This window comes from Lissotriton vulgaris, chromosome 2_2 (genome assembly GCF_964263255.1).
Source record: "Lissotriton vulgaris chromosome 2_2, aLisVul1.2, whole genome shotgun sequence".
NCBI lineage: Eukaryota > Metazoa > Chordata > Amphibia > Caudata > Salamandridae > Lissotriton > Lissotriton vulgaris.
In genome coordinates, this window is record NC_141688.1 from 219,704,375 (window position 1) to 219,726,607 (window position 22,233).

The window sequence follows — 22,233 nt, forward strand, 5'->3', positions numbered from 1 at the left end:
AGAAAAGATTGTGTCCCATTAAATTCGGTATGTTATCTACATTTTTACATTGGACCCTTACGTCAAATGAAGTCCGGGAGTGCAAATGCAGTAGGCAACCAATAAATGCCAATCCATTCTACAGCTACAGTGTCCAACCCAGATTTCATCCAATGCACACTACCAGGATATTAACATAGGAGAAGCCAGTGGTTGTCCTGAATATCTGGCTTGCGACACCCCTGCTATAAAGGGTGAAAAGTGCTTTGCAGTGAATCACACAATTGGTATGTTCAGGTATGGGTGGCTGCCGGGATTAGGCTCAAATTTCCAGATTCCCAGATCTTTTTTTAACCAGTGCCCGCATCGCCCTATTGCTGCAGACAGGAACAGGGACCTTCCCTGTCGTCTCTGGGCCAGGACAACCCAAACCTTTAGGGATGACTTGTAAAGTCTAAGATAATTTCAAAAGTGTTCTTGGCTCTTTTCAGACTACAGACTGCAGTGCTATCTGGAGTGTCCCGGCCGGCTTCTCTGATAGGTGTCAGGAACCCATAGCTGTGCTCTGCAGATTCCCCTTCTGGGTGCCGAGCCGGGCTGGGTGGGGCACACCCAACTGTCTGCCAGGAGGGCGCTGCTGGAGGAGAGATAGCGACAGGGAGGCGCAAAGAGCTGGAGACAAGGCCTGGACTCAGGGGATAAGAGAAGGCCTTCAAAGGAAGCTACAGATGTCTTGGGTGGAGCAGCATGCAGGGCAGCTCTATCCTTCCATGGACAGTACAGAACTAGTGATAAGTAGTATTTAGTGAAGTCTTGCTTCCCTACATTGCATTGTGAGCACAAGTTTCTACGAAAGATCTTAAACAAAACATCTTTTAAAGGAATGGTGACGTTTCTACTCGGAAAAAGAAGTTTCCAAAAACATCACAACTCTGCGTATACCTATGTAACATTTTGAAAATTGAAAATACGAATCGAAGAGAAATAGTGATGTGAATTCTGTGCTTTGCGTAGTTGTTTGCCAGTGTAATGTAATAATTTACCCTCACAGCAGTAATAGAAAATTGATTTTGAAGAATTCTAAACCTAAGCAAAAAGTCCCAGGTAATTTACCAAAAGAAAATGCTGCCCAATTCGCTGTAGCAGCAAACATGAGGAAGGTGTGCCAAACCGGTGTTTACAATAGTTATTCTCAGAAAACACATGTATCTTTCTGTTTCTTACCACATTTCGTAGCCTAAGTTTATTCGGAAGTCTTTGTTTTTTCAAGAAACTTTGAAAATTGGTTCATCCCTTTTTTTATGACAACTGGGGGAAATGTTGTTCCTAATGCGCATGCGTGGAGTACATCTATTTCGATGTGAAGACCTTGTGCAGTTGTGCACACGCACTATTTTCCAGACTTTTGCTCCCGCCTACCCCAATAAGCAGGCGCCTGCGCATTTCGACAAGATGGTCAGGAATTCTGCCAGGAGGAAATATGAAAAATATGACCGCCCCAGATTGTTGTTATAATGATAATGTGTGCTGTCGCACGATATTAGTTTTTTGGCTAAGACATAAAAAAAACAGAGACGTAAGGATGCTCCCAGTAACCTTTTATGTTTTTTTTTCAAAATAAATGCGCATCAGAAAGTTCAGTGCAGATGATGTCAGATACTGCTGCAGCTGATAGTATCATTTCTCCAAGACACATGTGTAGTAAACAATCCAGTGTAATTGCTGTCCATGTCTGAAACAAAACCATGAGAGACACACAGCCTTGTTATTGTCTGCACAGGCTACGTAGTCCTTTTATCGAACACAAAATACACTACTTGGTTCTGGTAAAGATTCAATAATGGACTGTGAAGGAAGAGCCAGAAAAAAGAAAAATAATTGTCAAGACAATGATGAAAGAAAGAGACCAGATTTAGGATGTGGACAGGAAACAGACACCGGACTATAACTGATCATGAAGTAGAAATAAATACTTCCATTCCACACATTTTATACATATATGTACATATATTTACATACACCAGGAACACTGGTTTCTTAAACAGATAAACTAAACTTAATTATTGCCATGCAACAAGATCCCACTTTATTCTATTGCAGATAAAACGGAGTCCTTCGTTTCCTCATCCTGAGCAGCTGGTTTAATATGTTAAATGTTACATCATTCTTATTACACAATCAGCAGTGTTTTTAACCCTGTCTTCTACTGGGACTAATCATAGTCCGAAGTTTACTCGTGTGACTTTATTTTGCATTAGCCCCAGTAATCACTGATTCCAGGTTCCTACCACTTTACTAGCACAACAGTGACTAGTGCTAACAGGACCTATTTAATATGACCTCACGAGACTGCGAGGATGTAACCCCTTGTGTTCTGGATCTAGTTAAACCTCTGTGTCTATAGCATACATACACGTAGTAAACGAGCATGGGGTAAAACACACACCCTGATCTGCAGAATGTAGTATTGTTCATTACATACATGCCAACAGACCCGATTAAGCCGGGAAACTTCAGATTTTACCAGCCAAAAAAGGCTTTATTTTAGCTGCCTCTCATATTAATATGATGTTGCTTCAATAGAAGTCTATGGAAAAAATGTATACCCTGATTTTGTTTCAAAACCTTCCACTTTCCTGTTCTAAAATGTTGGCATGTATATTATTACCATTGTTTAGGGAGGAGCATCGTGACTCACTCAGGGTTTCCCCTCTCGTGAATCATGGGCAGGGACGAAATGTAAACTAAAACTAGCCCTAGCAAAGATATTCAGAGCAGGCCCACGCTGCAGGAGGCCGGCCTAGGATGAAAGGACAGAGACAGGGGGTCAGGAAGCCCTTTCTGCCCCGAAAGCAGCCCCTCCTCCCCCCTCCTGTAGCCCAGAGTGGCAGAGTCTCCCGTCCGGAACCCACCACTGTCCCTCCCCACACTCACCACAGGTACCAAACGGGATATCATGTTTATTGATATACACGTGAATTCTGTATGTGTGTGTGTTTGCTAACAGTTGAGAGCTAATTAACCAATGATGTTATGTTTTGTTTTTTTCATGACAAGAGGATAATTCAACAAGGTTTATATAGTTTTTTGAATTTTAAAAGGTGTCTCCGTGCCAAATGAAGTATTCGTTCAGATGCACTTGAAGATTGTTTTCTACTTTTAGAATCCTCACGGGTTGAAATGTGTAGCTCTTGATGTCATAATGAAATTCCCACAGGTTGAAATGTGCAGCCCATGATGTCATAGTGGAGGTTTGCCAACCACTGCTCTTATGATGACCACCTCCCGCCAGGTCATTATGCAAACAGTCTCCATTCCTGCACTTGTGTGTGATAGCTTAATTTACTCGTTTTCTTTACATTGAACTAACTAGGCACTCCTGAAAACAATAATTTGTAGGGGAAAAGTTCAGGACCGGAGGCAGTGCCTGTAGTGACCTCAGGTGAGGCTCTGGTCACCTAATGGTTATTTGTGTAGGAGCAATAGCTCAACAAGTAACATACATATGTTTGGCTATTTTTAGTTGGCTAGAGCCAATAGCACATGTTAGGGTGCATGTGGTCAGTTCAAAGTTCCATTGAGTAGTAAATGATGGTTATGTGAAACAATGTTCCGTTCAACGAGGCGAAGACTCCGTTTCAATCACGCGATACTTCCCACCGCTTCGTACTGAAGTGACTCCCACACTCTGGTTCCGGAAGCATTGTTTCATACATTCTTCAGTGAGTCGCTGCATTGATGCTTCCTTTCGACTCTTCCCAGCGCACAACTGCATCCAGCTGAGAATGAAATCCTATTTTCACTTCAGCTGTCAATCAAGGCCTACATCATTCCATTGATTTTAGTCCATTCAAATATGTCCTGCTCACAGACAATGTCTGAGTTGACCAATAGGTATCTGTCGCCAACACAGAAATGTTTTTGACATGCGGCGCATTTGAAGCACTCTAGATGGTAGACTTTGTCCTTCACCCGCATGGTCATCTCGTAAGCCCGGATCCGCTTGTCGCACGAGGCGCACAGCCCATCCTGTCCAAACAGCCTAGGCATAAAAAAACAAAATTAAACTTACATTGCAGCAAATTTAAAGAAAATAGTATTTTTTGTTGACTTGTCATTACTCGAGGTTAATTTAGTATGGCCACATTAAACGATCATCTCTATACAATAGACCATCCATTAGGTAGCCGATAGCTCCCAGTTTCCCCTCTGTCCACTCCTCAACGCTAGTGTGGGCTACAACAGGCAGACTGTGATCTTCACTGCCGGAGGTAAGGTTCTTTATGCTCATTCTTAGTTCTTAAAACATATTTATGTTAAATTTCCTGCTCTACTATGGCTTTTACCTACCATTGCATCTCAAAAGACCAATTTAACAGTTTCCTTTACTGCCACATAAACAATTAAAAACTATGGGAAAATGAAGCCTAAACCAGGCTATCCTCAGAGTCAACTAGATAGCTAACCCAATACCAGTACCCGCGGCAGAGACCTGTGTGCACTGTTGGTAGGTCAAAGATTGATCTTGGGTCACGAACACAGTCGAATCATTGATTACCATTGACTTGGACGACAGTAGGGTATCTTAAGACTATGATGTTGTAGGAAAGGACTGCATTCTCTAGTGTGCTGAGTCAGCGGGGCATCTTTCGTTCTATTTGTAGGTCTCCTTAAGAGCTCTGGTACACTGGAAAGCTTCATGCAGGGAACGATCATGTCAGATAAAGTAGGATGATATTTAATGGACATGGTCAGATTTTTAACTAAGTTGACTACTTTGTATATGCCTAGCTATGGATTTCTCATAAGGACAATGCTAGCTCACCTACAACTGAACAGCTAGATAACTGTGGGCATGTAGACAGACCTTTCACCTTACTAATGGTAAAACCACGTATAATCATACAATTCCTATACATAGCTATGCAGTACCTCAGACATATGTGCACCTGTATTTATGCCGGTAGTTGGTAGTCTGTGAACACCTGTAGCGGCCGGTGGTGGGAGTGCTGCGGGGCGGCAGGCAGGGAGGAGCAGGGTGGGGGGTAGTCAACTACAGTATACGGCCAAACAGAGGTAAGTAAACAAATGACTAAATAAAACGAATTTCAATGCACGAGCTGCACTTCCAAATGCAATGCAGCGCGCACAACGAAATTAGTTTTTTCAATGTATTTGTTTACTTACCTCAGTTGGGCCGTATTCCATAGTTTACTACCCCCCACCCTACTCCACCCCCGTCCTGCCTCACCGCCTCGCAGCACTCCCACCACCGGCCCCTACTGGTTAACACACGCAATTAGGTTTGTATTTGTATTTGTATAGTGCTAGAATCGACCCCCGAAGGGGTATCTCTGCGATATCACTCACAACTCAGATTGTGAGTAATATCTAGTCTATGGTCACTTTAGCCTACTTAGGGTCTTATGGTTTGTGGGAGTGTGAGGTCATTAAACTGCCCATGGGTCCCCCTTACTGTATGTGTTTTGGAGTGTGAGGAAGGCCATAAACTGTGGTTCTCTGCCAGTGTGGAGGAGGGAGGTCATGACCTCCAGCCCCCTTGGCAAGATGGCAGCCCACCCACAAGGCCGAAATAAGGCCCTTAAACACAACACATCAGTTATCACAAGGAATGTACATCTAGTTACCTATGATGATAATGAGTGCCACACCCTCCTATGTAGATTTCAATTGTGATACCTGTGTCATGAAAAGCTACATGCATGACTCAGTAATCATACGAGGTCCTCAATTAGATTTACAGTTCAGATTGCGTGACTACTCACACTGTGTGATCCTCGATTTATGAGATTTCCTGTGTCTACCCGCCGGTACAGGTGCTAAATTTCTTAAGTACAAAGACTTGTGTTTAATTCTCAGACTCTAACCTAGAGCAAAAGCGAGGGAGGGAGAAAAGGGAGAAAGAAGGGTGTAGAGAAAGATAAGAAAGCAGTGGCAAATGAGAAATGAGGGATGAAAAATAACTTGCAAGGTGAGCCTTAGAGACCGGAAGTGTAATGTAAGGCGATAGAAGAAAGAGGCAAGATGTAGGGACTAAGAATCTGCAGCCTTGATAGTTCTCAGTCCTAGCACTTGGGTGCGCAGGTAGTGGGCTCCTAAGAATTTTAACCAAAAAAAAGTATAGAGTGCTACGGCTAGCAAAAGCGGCATATTGGCGGCGGCAACAGCTACAAGAACAGGAAAAACCCTGTTTTCCCACACAGATGACTGGAATAACCAGATCTTGATCAGTTTCATAGAAAAAACATGGTTCGCCTTGGTATGTTTGGCTATAGAAAGGGGATTCCATATCTAAGGAGATATATAAGAGAAGGATCTCCCACCAAGTCTAAAGAGTTTGAATTTTGATTATCGTCAACAGAAGGTGGGCAGAAGACCTTAGGGTGTGGGCCAGAAGATGGAGCTGAAGCTTCATCCTATAGGAGAGATGACCGGAGTCGTGCCCTGTTCTGAGAGTGATTCATATGATCTCAAAGATCATACGTTTCTATACCGGGAGCCTGGAGATGACCTTAGATGGAAGTGCACCTGGGAATGGTCTTGAGGACCACAACTACACAGTTCTGCACTATTTGATAACTCTGCAAACAATGATTAGGAAGGCCTTACATAAGGAATTTCCATAATCCAGTCTGGAAGAAATGAGAGCCTGGGTCACAGGATGAAAGTCAGAGGAAGAAATTTTCACCTAACCCAAGGTGCTTAGAAACAGACGGCTGCTACGCAGGGTATGTCCAGCAAAAAAGCTAGATGATCATCAAAGATAGGAATTTGGGAGCGGTACCTAGGATTTGGTAGACCGTTAATGTGTCCAAACCGGAGAGGGGGTTACCAAAGAGGATGGTCTTGGTTTTATCTTCATTAAGTTTTAGGCAGTTCTCGTTCATTCAAGAGGCCACCTCTGACATACAGACAGAAACTAGAGATAGTCGTAGCAGGGTTTTCCCGGTTGGACATGAGGATTTGTTTTTTATTCGTGTAGGAAAATATGTTAAAGAAACATTTTCTGACTAGGGAGGCAGCAGAAGAAATGCTCTAAGTGACGAGCCCTACGGGACATCATACTAAGGAGAATGAGAATTTGACCGGGAAGGAGGGTAGAAATATGTTGTAGTTCTCTCACTGAGAAAAGCACAAAACCACTGGATGAGTATGTCAAAATCAAATAGTCTGGAAATGAGCATGCGTGAGAAACGGTGTCGAAAGCGACTGACAGGTCGAAAACAACCAGGGCAGCAGCGATCAGTTTGTCCAAGATCTGCCTGAGATCATCAGCCTCTCTTAGCAAAGCAGACTCAGGGCTATGGAGCGGCCTGAAGCCCAAACGCAAAGCATCGAGCAAATCATCATCCGCCAGGTATGCGGAGAGTTGAGTGTTGACTGCTTCTCAACGTTGTAGGTTGGAAGAGATAACAGAAGACTAGGGCGACAGAGAGACGAGAGGGTTAAGCAGAGGCTTTCTTCTTCAAGACAGAAACTATAGCCTGTTTCTATTTGGCAGATAAAGTGGCAGTTTCTGACCACAAGTTATAGATATTAGTCAGTTCCGGCAAGCACTTCATGGCACCGAGCTTCGAAATATCAGGGAGGCAGCCGGGGATACAAAGGGGATCCAGATTTAGTTCTGACAACCAGCTTAGAAGCCAGAGCTTATAACAGACTGAATTTCTCCAAATGTGAACCTGAAGGTGACAAAGTGTGCTTTCCAAGTGGTGAGTGAGGGAGGGACTCAGGAAGTTACTCAGGAAGTTACTGTGGATGTTGTTACAAAGTTCCCGCATAGGAAGTGTACAGCTTGGAAAAGCCTCACCATGCATAGCTGCTTTACTAGAGAGAATGAATTGTGAGTGGAGCTCTTGCAATGACAGATTAGAGACATGTCAGTCAGTCAGTCAAATAAACTCTATTTCGATCATGCAGGCCATAAAAACCCTTAAAAACAGTACAATATATATAAGCTTAAAAAAAGATAATACAGTATGTCATCATAAAAGCTATGTTCAATATTTCTGTGTTTAGAATCAAAACACTGCAAATGTGCACGTTTTTAATACATTCTTGGATTGGCTCCCTCATGCCTTCTCAGAATTCTAATGCTGAATATGGCACGATGTACAACAAAATGTATACTTTCTACGTTAGATACAAGAGGGGGTAGAATGGCACATATATATAGCAAGTGACTAATTCATTGATAAATAAAACTCCTATCGGTTGCTAAAAATTTTCACTTTATGTGATGAATATTTATAAACTAAAAAGTCAGAATTAAAACAACTATATTTATATAATTAAACACCTGGGGAGAGGGTTTATTACAGTGGGGGTGTTCGTACGGATGTATGACGTTACAACGCGTACTTTTACCACGCATGCCTTTACAACACGGTTTTTACAACGCATGCCTTTACAACGCATAGCGCTTTGGGGTGCTGGATAGTGAATACTTTAATTCCAAATCCAGTCCCCGTGGACACTAGGGAAGGTGTTGGATAGTAAATTAAACTTATTCCCTATCCTAGAGCGCCCCCCAGCGCAATGCGTTGTAATGGTTAGCGCTGTAATGACTGCGTCGTAATGGTAGTGCGTGGTAAAAGTTTCGTTGTAAAGGTTGTATATCGTTCGTACAGTACATATGTGCAAAACCGCGTCTTAGCTATGCATAGCATAGCGTAAGTAAAATTACAGTGGAGCTAAGAATTTCCTAAGAGGGTTTTCTTTAGAAAGCTCTATGGGTGCACCACACAGAGTATAAGAACCTGGAGATAGAAATCACAATAGGTGTGTCTGTTTCATACTTAAAAAGCCTTAATGCCTCTGTGCAATGTCTAATCCCCATATTTCTACACAATTGTAGCAACCACCGAAACCTTGATTTTCCATCGGCAGGTCAGAAGAAGGGGACATGCATTTTAGTTTCCTCAGCTCGATTGCACCCTGGACAATCTAGTGTGTGGGTGCCCTGCCATTTCCTGGTAAATGCTCGGAGCGGGAGTGCCCCATGTCTAAATTGGAGAAAGAGGTTCTTTGCTAGAAGTGGTTGAATATAATCCAAATCCGCTTCCAGCCTATATTGTTGCTTAATTTCCAGAAACCTTTAGGTTAAGCAGCCGGGCTTGGTCCCCCGCCATCGTAGGGCCAATTGAAGTTCTCTATGGGAGTCCAGTAATTCCATTCTAGAGATCGTCAAACAGATCTCTTCTGGGGTTGTCCACGTTTGCCCTCCCCATGGCCTGGCAAGTGTTCCTGTAATAAGCTAGCCAAGGGAGTTTCCTGCATCCTGGAGACAGAACACATCCTTAAGCTCCTCTTTATAATCAGCAAATTCGGGTGTACACCAATGGCGTCGCCAGTATAAGAGGGGTCTGAAAGAGACTACAGCTACTATACGGCACATCCCAATGTCCATCCTGAGCGTTGTTAGTGGAGAGCTCGTAGGAAGTCCCAGCAATTGCCTATGAAATAAATTCTCTGACATTGACAGGGAAGTGGATGGGCAGTGGCCCCATAATTCTGCCCCATACAGTGATGCTTCCCTGGCCTGTGTCTTATACATTTCTGCCACAGGACCTATCACTTTGTGCATACAGGTCTTATAAACTTTTATAATGTCTCCCATGGACTGGGACAGTTTTAGACTGGCTTTCTTTATTTTTGTCCCCCATTCCATTTTTTCAGTTGATGTGATCCCAAAATAGTAAAAAATGGACACCCTCTCTAGGGCCCTTCCATCTAATCGGGGATATGGACAATTCGTGGTATTAGCATTGAAAACCATATACTTAATTTTTTGAAGATTGATCTCCAATCCCTGATTTTTGCAGAAGGTGCTGAATACATTAAGCACCCTCTGCAGGCCCATGTGAGATTTGGAAAGTAAGAGCGTATCATCCGCAAACATAAGTGCTGGAATTTTTTGGTTCGCCAACTTGGGTGCATCAATATCTTTCCCATCAAACATATTTTCAATTAGACTATTTAAGAAAAGGGAGTAGAGTGTCAGGGCCAGAACACATCCCTGTCGCACCCCTTTCTCAACAGGGAAAGGGGCAGAGAGTTCACCATTCTTGCCATATCTTATTCGCTCGTAATTGTCCTTTTGAAGGCGTATCAACTGGTGGCATAGATTCGCTGGAATTTCCAGATCAAGAAGTATACCCCCCTTTTGATCTCGCTACACCAGGTCAAAAGCAGATTTCAGATCCCCGAATGTGAGGTAGAGACTGCCACCATTTAGGACCACGGTTTTCCAATGGATGAGTTTTAATCTAAAGATCTGGTCGATAGTGGAGAACTAGGCCCTAATGTTAGTGCATTATTCTCTTCAATCCAAGATTGACGACATGTAATTAGTGGCTCTGGTGGATTTTCTGGAATTTTTAAATTTTGTAGATGTCCTCCCTGTAGTGGTTTTTACCTTCCTTAGTAAAGGTTTCTTGCTACAGTTATGTTCCAAATTTTTATATTTGCATTGTATATTCCAAAGTTATCTAGAGAACCAGGGTGTGAATGGGCAGCACTTTTTTAGGTGTGAATGATTTTATGGTAGTAATAATGTGAAGCACTAAATTGACAGCACCCACTTCAAAAGTAAAGGAGGATTAGACACCACACTCCCACTCACAACACAACATCGAAAGCACACAAGGTGCACCGAATCTGTCGCCAGAACAGGAGACTTTTGTTCTTAGCCCATAATCCCCAGGTACACAGCTCAGGCTCCTAGAGGGTCAAAAAAAGATTTGGAGGAGGTGGCCTCATCCACATAATGTAACATACTTCACCATTGGGTACCTCATCCCACTATGGTAAGACAGTACTACTAAGGTGGACTCAATCCTGGATAATGGAGTTCTTACGCTATATTAAGTGTATGGATAAAACTGTGTTCCTGCTATTAGATTAAAACACCTTAGTATATACCACAAGTTTATCTTTCACTTGGTGGTATCTTAGGTGTGATAAAAAAAGGTAAACAGACCTATTGAATGTGTACGGGTATCATGGTCTGCGATATTTGGGAGGCTCACAGTGCCAATTAGTAGGACAGCGGCATCCCACAAAACGGTCAATGGATCCCCAGTTGAATTGTGTTAGTGTGTCGATTATTGTTATATTAAGGGACCTCTCCTTGCATCAGCTTAGCGAGCTACGGTACAGGCACAGAGTTAGACACTATACTCATGGCGGTGCATTCAGGAGAGCGGAGGAGCAACGCCCCTCCGCTGTAGAGCAGGAAACATGAAAAATAAGATGGTAATGTACAGATGTCTTAGCATTTTATTTTTCGTGCTGGCAGCAGCCAAGTCAGAGGGCGGGGCAGCAGAAGGGAGGAATCATGTGCATTTCAGCTTAAAGTGCGCATGTCACTAACCAGCTGTCTCGAGATGGCCAGCCTTACGCCAACCCAAGCTGTGCTAGAATGCTGGGTGGAGAGCAAGCTCAGACCCCCAGTGCTTTAAGAAGCGTCGAGCTAGTATGCTCCAGCAAGTCCTGGTGCTTCTCTTATGCTGCCTGAGCAGCATGAGATAAGCATCTAGATTGGCATAGGAGAGTTGCTGCAGGAGCTCTGGTTGCCTGTACTGCCGAGATGTGGAAGAGCCAGAGCACAAGGCAGTAAGTAAGTCAATCTTTTTATTTTTATAACCCCTTCACTGCTTCTGACGGCCTACGTCCATTGCGCGCACTACCTCCATAGTGCTGCGCACGTCCGTTGGCTGTCCCGGCCCTGCCCACTGCACTAAACCGCCTCCGCGGTTAAGCGGTTAAAGTTTGTGTAAGTCACTGACAGGCACTGTGAAAGACTTGCAGTGCATTCAGTCTGAATTCCAGAGCTCTCCACCGTAGACCTTTATCAACACTATTTAAAACGGACCATGATTGTGAGCTTTAGGCTTGAGCCTAAGGACCTTGCTGGTATTTACCAGTGCTTGTTAGTGGGTTATATATTTGCCCAATGCCCTACCAGTTTTGTTTGCCGCTCACCGCCACTGATTATGCTACCATCAAAAATGCTGTAATAGTTGGCCATAAACATATGGGTTTCTACTATTTGCCCTCCACAGGGATAACCATGGCAAAAAGTGTCATTGCGAGTAATCGTTGTGCGAATGATCAATCAATAAAAAAATAGTACAGCCCCAATCCATAAAATGGGAAGTCATTATGCCTGATCAAGATAGAAGGCTAACAGAGGAGAGCTGGAGATAGCACTGGCTCTATTCAGGAGAACTGTTTTAATGACTGTATAGCACGCTCTACCATTTGTCTGCTATCTACCTGCTGATCATAGTTTTTAATATTAGCCAGTCATTGGTCCTGGTATTAGAAACGTCATCGTTCGGGTCGCACATAGATCTCTATAATAGAGCGGTACCTCGACCCGATAATAGAGCCATAGATGAAGTAGGGTTTCCCAGAATAAGGCATTGTGTTACCAAAAGTAGGTATGTTGTACAAACGCAGAGGTGACCAGTACGCAACCCAGGGTTGTCAATTTTCTATACCCAGATGGAACATAGATTCATACCAAAAGCACCATTAGAGAAAGTATTGAAATACAGTGAAAAAGCGAGTTGCAGCATCCACAGAAACATGATCTGCCAATGAGAAACTCAAGGCAGGCACGTTCGACCAAAGGTCTTTGGCTTGATGATCAAGGGAAGACAAAGTGATAAGCAAAAAATGGTGCTCCTAAATGGAGTATATTCTATAAAAAAAAAACAGAATAGCAAGTGTTGTCACAGCTAGCTCCAGGTCTTCAGAGGGATTAGGTCTTTAATGGGCAATTTAATTTGTAGATGTTTGTGAAGTGATATTATCTTAAGTTTTTGATGATGAACAAGTGGTGCACGAGGCTTTATGTTGCAAGGGTTCCTGCGTTGGCGCCAGTGCTTAATTTGTAAAAAACAAAAGGGCTAGGGCTCTCATTTGGAGGCCACTGCAGATTCCACCACACATTACCTCTTCCATGCTTCCAATAGTAGTAACAACACAACTACTAAGCACCACATTCCTAGAAGTGTGAAAATTCAGACTACTCCAGGCCCCCAAACCTTTAAGAATGGCTTAGGTGGCAGAGAATACTCCTTTTTAATGTGTACTCAATGATTAATTGACTGTTGTTGTGGCCATTTCAGACAGCTCCACATTGTGGCAGACTGCCACAAGGGCCAGTGTTGACAATTAAGTGAGGGTACCGAGCACTGGAAACCACCGGCTCAAATTTAGCACTGTTTGGAACTAGGCTACCTGTAGTATTCCAACACTATGAGAGAGAAGTAGTATTCCATACCTTAGTGCGTATGGTGCATATCTGCTCGTTCCCTTTACAAGGAACGTAGTGCAGCTAGTAGCCTTGCTTCGTAGCTTTGCAAGAAAGGCCGATGAATCTACTAGCTAAGAGTCTTCAATCCAGAACGTCTGACTGTCTCAATGCTATTTGTCAATGAAAGGCTCCCCATTCTCGCTTGCGAAACTCAGTTACAAATCAAATCATCTACTTTCCTACTGACTCAGCGATTGGTCATCTACCAGTCCTATACTATTTCCCTCTGACGTATCACCATCAGCCACAAATCATGGCTAAGGTAATAGAAAAAGCCATGAATCAGCAACTGTCGGAATTTGTGGAGCAGCACCAGTTGCTCGACAACCCAGTTCGGATTCCGCAAATGTCATGGCACGGAAACTGCCCTTCTAAAGGCTGCGGATGCCATCAGAGCCATACGAGACCAGGAGGGGACAGCACTCCTGGTACTGCTGGATCTTTCGGCGGCCTTCGACACGGTCGACCACAAGATCTTAGTCGACCGTGACGAACGACTGGGGGTCCAGAAAACTGCTCTGGACCTGCTTGTATCGTTTCTGGCCAATAGATCACAAGCAGTATCTCTAGGACCCTACCAATCATCGAAGGTGTCTCTGCCGTGTGGGGTCCCTCAAGGCTCATCCCTGAGTCCGACACTATTTAATATCTACGTGTCGGACCTTGCAAATGTCATCAAAGCATTTGGGATGAGCCTGACCTCCTACGCCGATGACACCCAATTGGTACTGGCTATCAAAGGGGACGGGGAGGAAGTGGCCAATCGATTCACGAGAGGAATGATGGCAATAGGTGACTGGATGGCCACGAATTGTCTGAAACTCCATTCAGAAAAAACTGAAATGGTCATCTTCGGTCACCTCTCCCCGGGCTGGTCACCTGTCTGGTGGCCACCATCTTTCGGTCCCCCCCGAGTCCAGCTAGCAAAGTGAGAAATCTAGGCGTCATCTTCGATGCTGGCCTCAATTTTATGGCACATGCGAATAAAACTGCGGCTTCAGCTCATATGAAATTGAGAATGATTAGGAAAATACTACCTTTCCTACCGAACACGGCCGGGAAAACACTGGTCAGCTCACTAGTCCTGTCCTCCTTGGACTATTGTAACGCTCTATTCTTAAATGCCCAAGTCCGAGTGACAAATAAGATGCAGTCAATCCAAAATGCAGCCGCACGAATGCTGGCTGGGATCCCCAAGTTCGCACCAGTTACAAACATCCTTAGGGATCTCCATTGGCTCCCGATACGCAGCCGTATCAAATTCAAATCGCTGTGTATTGTTTACAAGTCACTCAATAATCAAGGTCCCCACTTTCTCAAACAGAATCTTCTCCATCATGTCCCAACCCGATCTCTTCGTTCCTCTATTCAGAACTTCTTGGCTGTGCCTCGCACTAGAACAGTCACCTGGGGTGACAGGCGTTTCCTGGTTGCCGCCCCTAGACTCTGGAACACCCTTCCTGCACATATCCGAGCAAGTCCCTCCCTGTTCACATTCCGCAAACAGCTAAAGACGTTAGTTATTTGACCAAAAGCCTTGTATATCTTCTTTACCCCAGTTGCTGATCCATCCCTTAATTAGCGCCGAGACGCCCACGGGTATTCGCCGCGCTCTACAAATGTCAATAAATAAATAAAATAAATAAATAAATGATGTACTCTTCAGCACAGCCTTGCACTAGGAATCGTTTATTAACACTGCACCTAAGGTTGCTGGTTTTGAAGTACTTGTACTTTGCAGAATCTGCCACAGGACAACCCTCCTCACTCCCAGAGCAGTACTCTCAGCTCTTGCCTCTAACTGAGTTATTTCAACCACCTTTTGGATGGTCTCCCCTTTACTCATTGTAACCTTTAAACAAATCATTAACTTTTCAATAAGTACTCTGTGTAAATTCCACAGATACTGCCCTTCCTCTCAGTACTGGCTTGAAATCGGTTAGTTTGCCACAAAATGTAAAGAATTATAAAACTACTCTCATTGTTAGCCATAAAGTAACTATGACCTACCTACCTATTGCAAATGATTACTAGATACTCGCTATCATGCTACCTCAGATCATCAGTATAAACATTACAGTCTCTCTTAAATCTCCCTGTGCCACCTCCTGGTTTTCTTCCCTCCTTAATCTACTTGGACTGCATCACCGGAAGGGTGTGTATTTATTTATTGACCGTGCAATTAATTAAAATCATTCCAGTAAATAGCAATCAACATGTTACAGCTAAATCAATGGTTAAAAACTGTTGTTTGTAGGAGAGATTTTTTTTTTAAAGAACACTTTTTTAGTAAAAGGATTTGCCACCCCTCCCCAGTTCCGCCACAAATCAGCCTTCCCCAGAGTTTATGTTTATGAAGGTATGGCTTTGGTGGCTATTTGTCCTGTCAGGGTGGAAGGTATTATAAAGCTATGAACATTGATATCGTGCTTCCAACCTAAATTAGATGCATCCCCATGGGCACACCTGTGTTCCTCAAAGAAAATAGGACTTCGTTCTATTTTTACCGTTTCAAAACGTACTTTATTGATTTAATATTTACTTTTCCTTAAATGTATTTCCATTTAATTTTGAATCAAAACATTCTTTATACGTTATATTTTTTGTTATGGCCTTTTTTGGCTCCTATGCATTTCGGGCTGAAAGCCCCTCTTCCGGGAGCATCACTGCAACAAGTTCATAGCACATATGTTTGTAACCTATATACACATTTCAACATGTGATATTGTAAATCTTCTGCATTATGCATTAGTAAGCCTTATAAGCCATCATTCTGCTGGGTGCATTCATATAGAGCTAATGTGCCTCATGTGAACATAGACATAGAATATGCTATGTTGAGATGTAGAACGAAGAGCCTCCGTTCAGTGTTTTAAATATATGTGAACCCCATAGATCCTAATAGTGGTTCACGTGTGACCCATTAATGCCAGAAAGAATGTTTTGATTCAAAATGAAATGAAATTTCAAGGAAAAGAAAATATTAAATCAATAAAGTAAGTTTTGATACTGTAAAAATAGATCGGAGTCCTATTTTCTTTGAGGAACAGGGGTGTGCCCATGGGCATGCATCTGATTTAGGTTGGAAGCACGATATCAATGTTCAATATTCAGACGTCTCCAGGACGGAAGACGCCACCCGTGGAGCACCCAAAAATTTGGATAAGTACGGTTCAATAGAGGGTTAAAGCTAACGAACCTACAGGTTGTGCACCAGCTACTATTGTTTTGAATATAAAGCTTTGACTCATTCCCATTGACCTCTGGTCCATTATCCTATGAGGCGTGCTGTCCTCATGGGAGTACTAGAGGTGCAGGGAGGCTGGGTTTATTGTGCTCTTCTCCTGAATTTTTTTTCATTCATTTGCCATTTTTATGGCGGTCCTGATGCAGTAGGTACATTTCCCCAGTTTTGCTAGGGTCAACGTGTTGGACTTGGAGAAGCACATGGCTGATGCTTCACTACAGGATTTTATTTAGTTGATGAAACAAATCATGCGCAATAGCCTCCTTTGTTCATCGATGAGAGTGGGGCAACAGCATCAGTGGCGGCTGGTGGATTTTAAAAGTGGTGGGGCGAAAATGTTGTACCGCAAAGTAATAAGCGAGCGTGCAAGCCCGAACTGCAAAAGGAGGGTGGGGGGGGGGGCAAGAATAGTCCTGTCTTTGATGTAGTGGTACTGGTTTGGAATCATGTCATGTTGTAAATATTTTGGCAAACAAGCTGCATTTCAACCAGGCTGTAGAGCCTATGTACTGTACATTGGAAAAATCCAATAACCTGTGTGAGATGACTTCAAAAACGAAGTTGTAAATTACACTGGGGTGAGAGAAGTGACCCAGTCACAACTCAGACATGTTTACTTACTTTATGGCAGTGTAGGCGTGCGTCACTTTGCTGGAGGCAGTTAGTCCTATGCTTAGGTGCACATATTGGAGTCATGCTGCCATGCTGAATGGGCAGTGTGTGCTGATGTGATCAGACAGAATGGTTGCATAGGGTGGTTCAAGTGCAAAAGAGGGAGTCTAGTGAAATGTGGTTTACACAAACAGAAGATTTTTGTACTGCGAATAATACATAAGGGGTTATTTCAAAAAGTACATCCCAGCATCGGAGACAGGGAGGAACAAATCAAAATACTCTTATCTTCATATTTCACTTCACTTTATAGAAACATTATTTTGTGCCGTTCATTATTTTTGTTAAGAAACCATTTTATAACACTGCCGGCTAGATTGTTTTCCTAGTTCAAGTTTTTCATCAAAGCAATAACAATTTATTTCATGCCACCAAGGGTAGCGAGGTCACAGCAGACAAGATGTGACAACTACATGTTAACACAAACAGTAAAACGACGAGAGAGAGAGAGATGAGCTACAGACGGCCTCCAAAACCAATACTTTCACTAAGCATTTGTCAGTCTGCACAATAGTCGTCAAAGATAACCTGTTTTTTAAAGATTAAATGCACCGGATGTCGGTTTAGTCAGAACCAGTCCCTGCCGAGATCCCTGTGCAAAATTTGGCCACAATACATCTCTTCTTCGCTGGATTCAATCGACATCAATGATGTGCTTGCTCTGCTCCATCAACATTGGGAGCGGTGTTATCTAACCCAGCTGCTGCTTCTCCACAAGCCATTTCAGTCACCAAGGCCTGAACTGCTTTCTATGGCCTCAAACTCAGAATTCTGGCAAGCACATGTCCACATCACAAGTGGAAAGAAAATGCAGGGGGACAGAACACATAAACATTCAGGCACGTAACTGTACTGACAGGAATACACGGAGAAAGATTTTTAAAAAAAATGTTTTATGGGAATGTTTGCATCTCTTATTTTTCTTTTTGTACCCAGACACAAGTCAGAAAATGAAATAAATCACAGTCCTCGAGACACAGACCTCTATTCAGACTCCGAGGGCGCTTTGCCGGCCCCAGAATCGGATCTTTAAAGCAGCCAAATATTAAAGGAGGCCTGGCTGGAACTGAGCGGTACAGATGTCCGGAAGGAACTTACAAGGAAGGAGGATCTAGAAGTAACGAGGACACGCCGTTCTGCTAGACTCTCTCCCGTGACGCAGATGCATGCTGTTTTAGTACAGGCCAGGCCTGATTGTCAAGCCCGAACAACAGATACCCCCTGCCTCATGGAAGGTCTGGACACACCCGAGAGAGTGGGGGGTCTCGCTGCAGAGGGGATGGGGGGAGGCGAGATAATTATAAATAATAGAATTTTCAAACTTACCTGCTTCCCGCCTTTAAGTTCCCAGCAGACAGACTCCCGATTGCCGCCGTCCTACTTTCGAAGAATTCCCAGGGTGCTGCTCGTCAGCAGGAAGGCTGCAGGCAGCCTCCCTGACCCTCCCCTCCATGGCAGCCGGCGCTGATTGGTTCGGCCGGCTGCCCTAACCTCGTCATTCTTCCAAGTCGGCATTCTGCAGAACGGAGAGTGGGAGGAGGCTTTGGGGAGCGGCTTGCCCACTGTTGCTAATACTGTCTGTTTGGACAGCCTCTCAGGCTGTCCAAACAGTCCGTATTCACAACAGTGGGCAAGCCACTCCCCCAAGCCACTCCCCCTGCCCTGAGGCTCGACTCGTAATCAGGAAGTTCTGCAGTGCTGACTGCTTTCTCGCTGTGCGAGAAGGGCAGGCAGAAACAAATGGTAGTTATAAATAAATAACTACCATTTGTTTCTGCCTTCTTCTCGCACGGCGAGAAAGCAGGGGGGGCGGCGCCCTAACGCCCCCATGGTAAAACCGCCACTGAACAGCATTAGAGGTGCCGCCACGATTCCCTGATGTGTGGGCAGAGTCTACAGGTTGTGGCATCCCCCTTCGTTCCCATGCAGGATTGAAATCCGCAGTTCCTAGGGTGATCAATTTCATGGACAGAATTTTTCTCAGGGCTGATGTAGCGAGAGCGTCACTTAGGTAAGCTGGGCTTTGCCTGCCGAATACGAGCTATTCAGTGGGTCTAAGTGTGGGCTTGAATAGAGCGATTTACAGTCAAGGTCAAATGAAATTTCACACAATTGTTTCTTTATGGCTCTTTTCCAGGTGTTCATAGGGATTTCCGGCCTCCGTGTGCTCTCTTCCACTATATTCAATGTTTTGGTCGCTTTGTCAAGGGCGGTATGCCAGAGCGTACAAGGCACTACGAAGATCAATCTCAGTTGGTACTTTAGTGTGTTAGCTGGGGCCCTTAAGATCCTGAGATAGAGTTTTATAAAGTCGCCCTGGCACGTCAGGTCTGGCCTCACCACACCTAGTTCCAGCCTTAGCCTTGCATTCCTTGCTGATCTCCGGACTTGAAGCACTGTTTTGTATGCTTTGGATTGTGCTGAATTTAGGCAAGTGTACTGTGACCAGCGGAAGGGCAGGTGGCTATTGCTGATAAAAGTTTTGCGTTCAAGGCTTTAAGAATTGGGCCGGCAGTCGGGCTGATCAGATGGTGATTTAGTTGCTTGAGTAGATGTATGACCATATTAGCCTTGTTGCTCTGGTGTTTCAAGAGGGCGGTCGCCTTAGCCCGTTCAATCGAGATAAATACATGATTCCGCTGTCTTGATTTGCAAGTTGCCCATTTGCCATTGTGCTTTCTTTTTATGGTGGTAAGTCGCAAAGATAACGACCTTGAATTTTCTTAGGTTTACTGACAGGTTGTTGTAGCGATTTAGTGCAATTAGGGCTCTTTGTAGGCCCACCTTTGTGTGGTCCATTATGGTTGTATCGTCGGTGTATTGCAGCACCCGCAGCCTCATGCTACCTAGTCTTGGTGCTACTATGCATGCTCCTATTAGGGCATCCCCCAGATCCGCCGTGTATAGGTTGAAAAGAAAGGGTGCCATCACACACCCTTGCTTCTGCCTGTTCTACGTGATTATTTTAGGAGACACTGTGCTGGCACTGGTTTTGACTCAGGTGCCTACGTAAAGCGATCTTATTGCCTTTAGTAGGGTTGGTAAAATGCCCCAGTTTTCTAGCTTCTACCATCATTTTCTACAAACAACTTTATCGAAGGCTGTGAACCAGAAGGGTGTGCCCCTGAGTATTGTCACCAGAATATCGGCGAGCATAATATTGAGGAGAAAATATAGAGAAACAAATTATGGACAGGTAAGTAAGTGTATATGTTCTATACCTAGCTCCCCATGTATAGATATATATATATATTTATTTTTACATGTTTTAAATAAAAATGGATAATAGCAAATGACATCACTGAATTTATTCAGTTTAAGATTGTTTTGACGGGCTTATATTTGCATCTATTACCCTTCTGTTCGAAACCTAAGAACTTTAGACATTGTAAGTAGTATGTTGTCTATATCTATGATCACATGGTGTCCACTAACGCATTTAAAAATAATGGCCAGACTATCTGTGAGCAAGGGCATCCGCCCGAAACGCGTCAGACCATTGTGCTGTGGTAACAAATAAACATCTTGCCTGAAATCTTTGGGACTCGCCGTGGTTTTCTGTTCGCCGATGTTGGAGGTGCAGAACCAGTATTTTTTAAATACAATTCACGGAAGGTGGTTGCTTTCGCTGCGAGTCCACTCCCCGCAAGTAGTCCACCATCAGCAAACAGCTTGTTCGCTTCTTTGTAGTAACGAAATTTGGTGACGGACCCTGTCTGCAGTGCGGAACCAGTGGATAGTGTCACGCCCACGCTTTCAGCCATCTCGCTGTGAAGAAAGCCGAAAAGTGAAGCCGACAAGTAAAACGAACCATTGAGCAGTGTTGGCAAGTTACGGCGGATCTTTGAGTGGGTGAGTGTTCCGTGGACTGCGCTACTAAGGCGGTGGGGAGGACAACAGGCATCAAGCGGGTAGCCGGGAGGAGCTAGACGGCACCCGTTTAAAAGAACTGTTTTTGCTTACTATTGAAATTACCACAGCGCATTCGGCATGTCTGCCGAAACAGTACAAGGAAGGGTGGCAGCCTCGGTAACATTATTCTCCAATCTTCCAAAAGTTTCCGATCGAGGGGGGGCAACAGCTGCAACAACTGCACAACCAAACACTCTATCTGATGAAAGTAAAATCAAAAATTTAATGAAACAAATGGAAAAATGCATGTGCAGCGAAGCCACACAATGGTTGGAGCACAAATCGCAATCAATGTACATAGTAGAAGGTCGAGTCCCGCGAGGACTTTGTATACTCCTTGCTCCCAGCTACGAGAGGCCCAACCCAGAAATGCTCAAAGAGTGGGGGCTCAGCAACTTGGAAGCATCGGCAAATTTGGTAAAAATCCTGATCAAATATGCTGAAATCGATCGTACAGCACTATTGAAAGAAATGGAAGAAATTAATGAAGAACTACTAAAAATGGAACCAAACGATTTAATTACAATATCCAGAAAGGAAATTCAAGAGCGCCTAGTAAAACATGAAGACAAAATCAAGGCGCGCAAGGCGTATAAGTTTACGCGTGACAAGAAGGACTATGAGCAGGGTCGTATCTACACATTTGCACGCAAGTATCAAAATGCAAAAAAAAATAAAATGAATCAAAAATCAACTGCATCTATGAATGCTCACACAAATGTAACAAGAATGCCACAACCTGTGCGTACTGATATTAACCCTAATCAGAGTGATGATGAAACATCAAATAGCAGTGTTTACTCTGAGGACAGCACAACAATAGGGGCAACCTCTGGAGAATCAGCAACAGTCCTAGATTTAGGAGAGGAGGTTGATTTTTTAGTAAATGCTCGCCTCCAATCACTACGCTCAAGAAGTCAGCAACAGCCACAGCAGCAGCCACAAAAAGGGCAAAACTCAACCAACGAAGGAGGGAACGCCGTAAAAAACATAAACTTAAACAAAAAAAAAACAACACTGGTGGAACAGAAACTAAATGATAAGACAATCATAAACCTCTCCTCCTCAATGCTTA

General features: G+C 43.8%; 1 protein-coding gene across 1 annotated transcript in view; it reads right to left on the bottom strand.

The window, feature by feature from the left end:
• Positions 1-1,560: 1,560 nt before the first annotated feature.
• LMO2 (LIM domain only 2) overlaps positions 1,561-22,233 on the bottom strand; it is a 72,838-nt gene continuing 52,165 nt past the window's right edge. Inside the window, exon 5 of the mRNA XM_086959576.1 lies at positions 1,561-4,021. Within this exon, the coding sequence (XP_086815702.1) occupies positions 3,802-4,021 (220 nt within the window). The 3' untranslated portion in view covers positions 1,561-3,801. The remainder of the gene's footprint in view (positions 4,022-22,233) is intronic.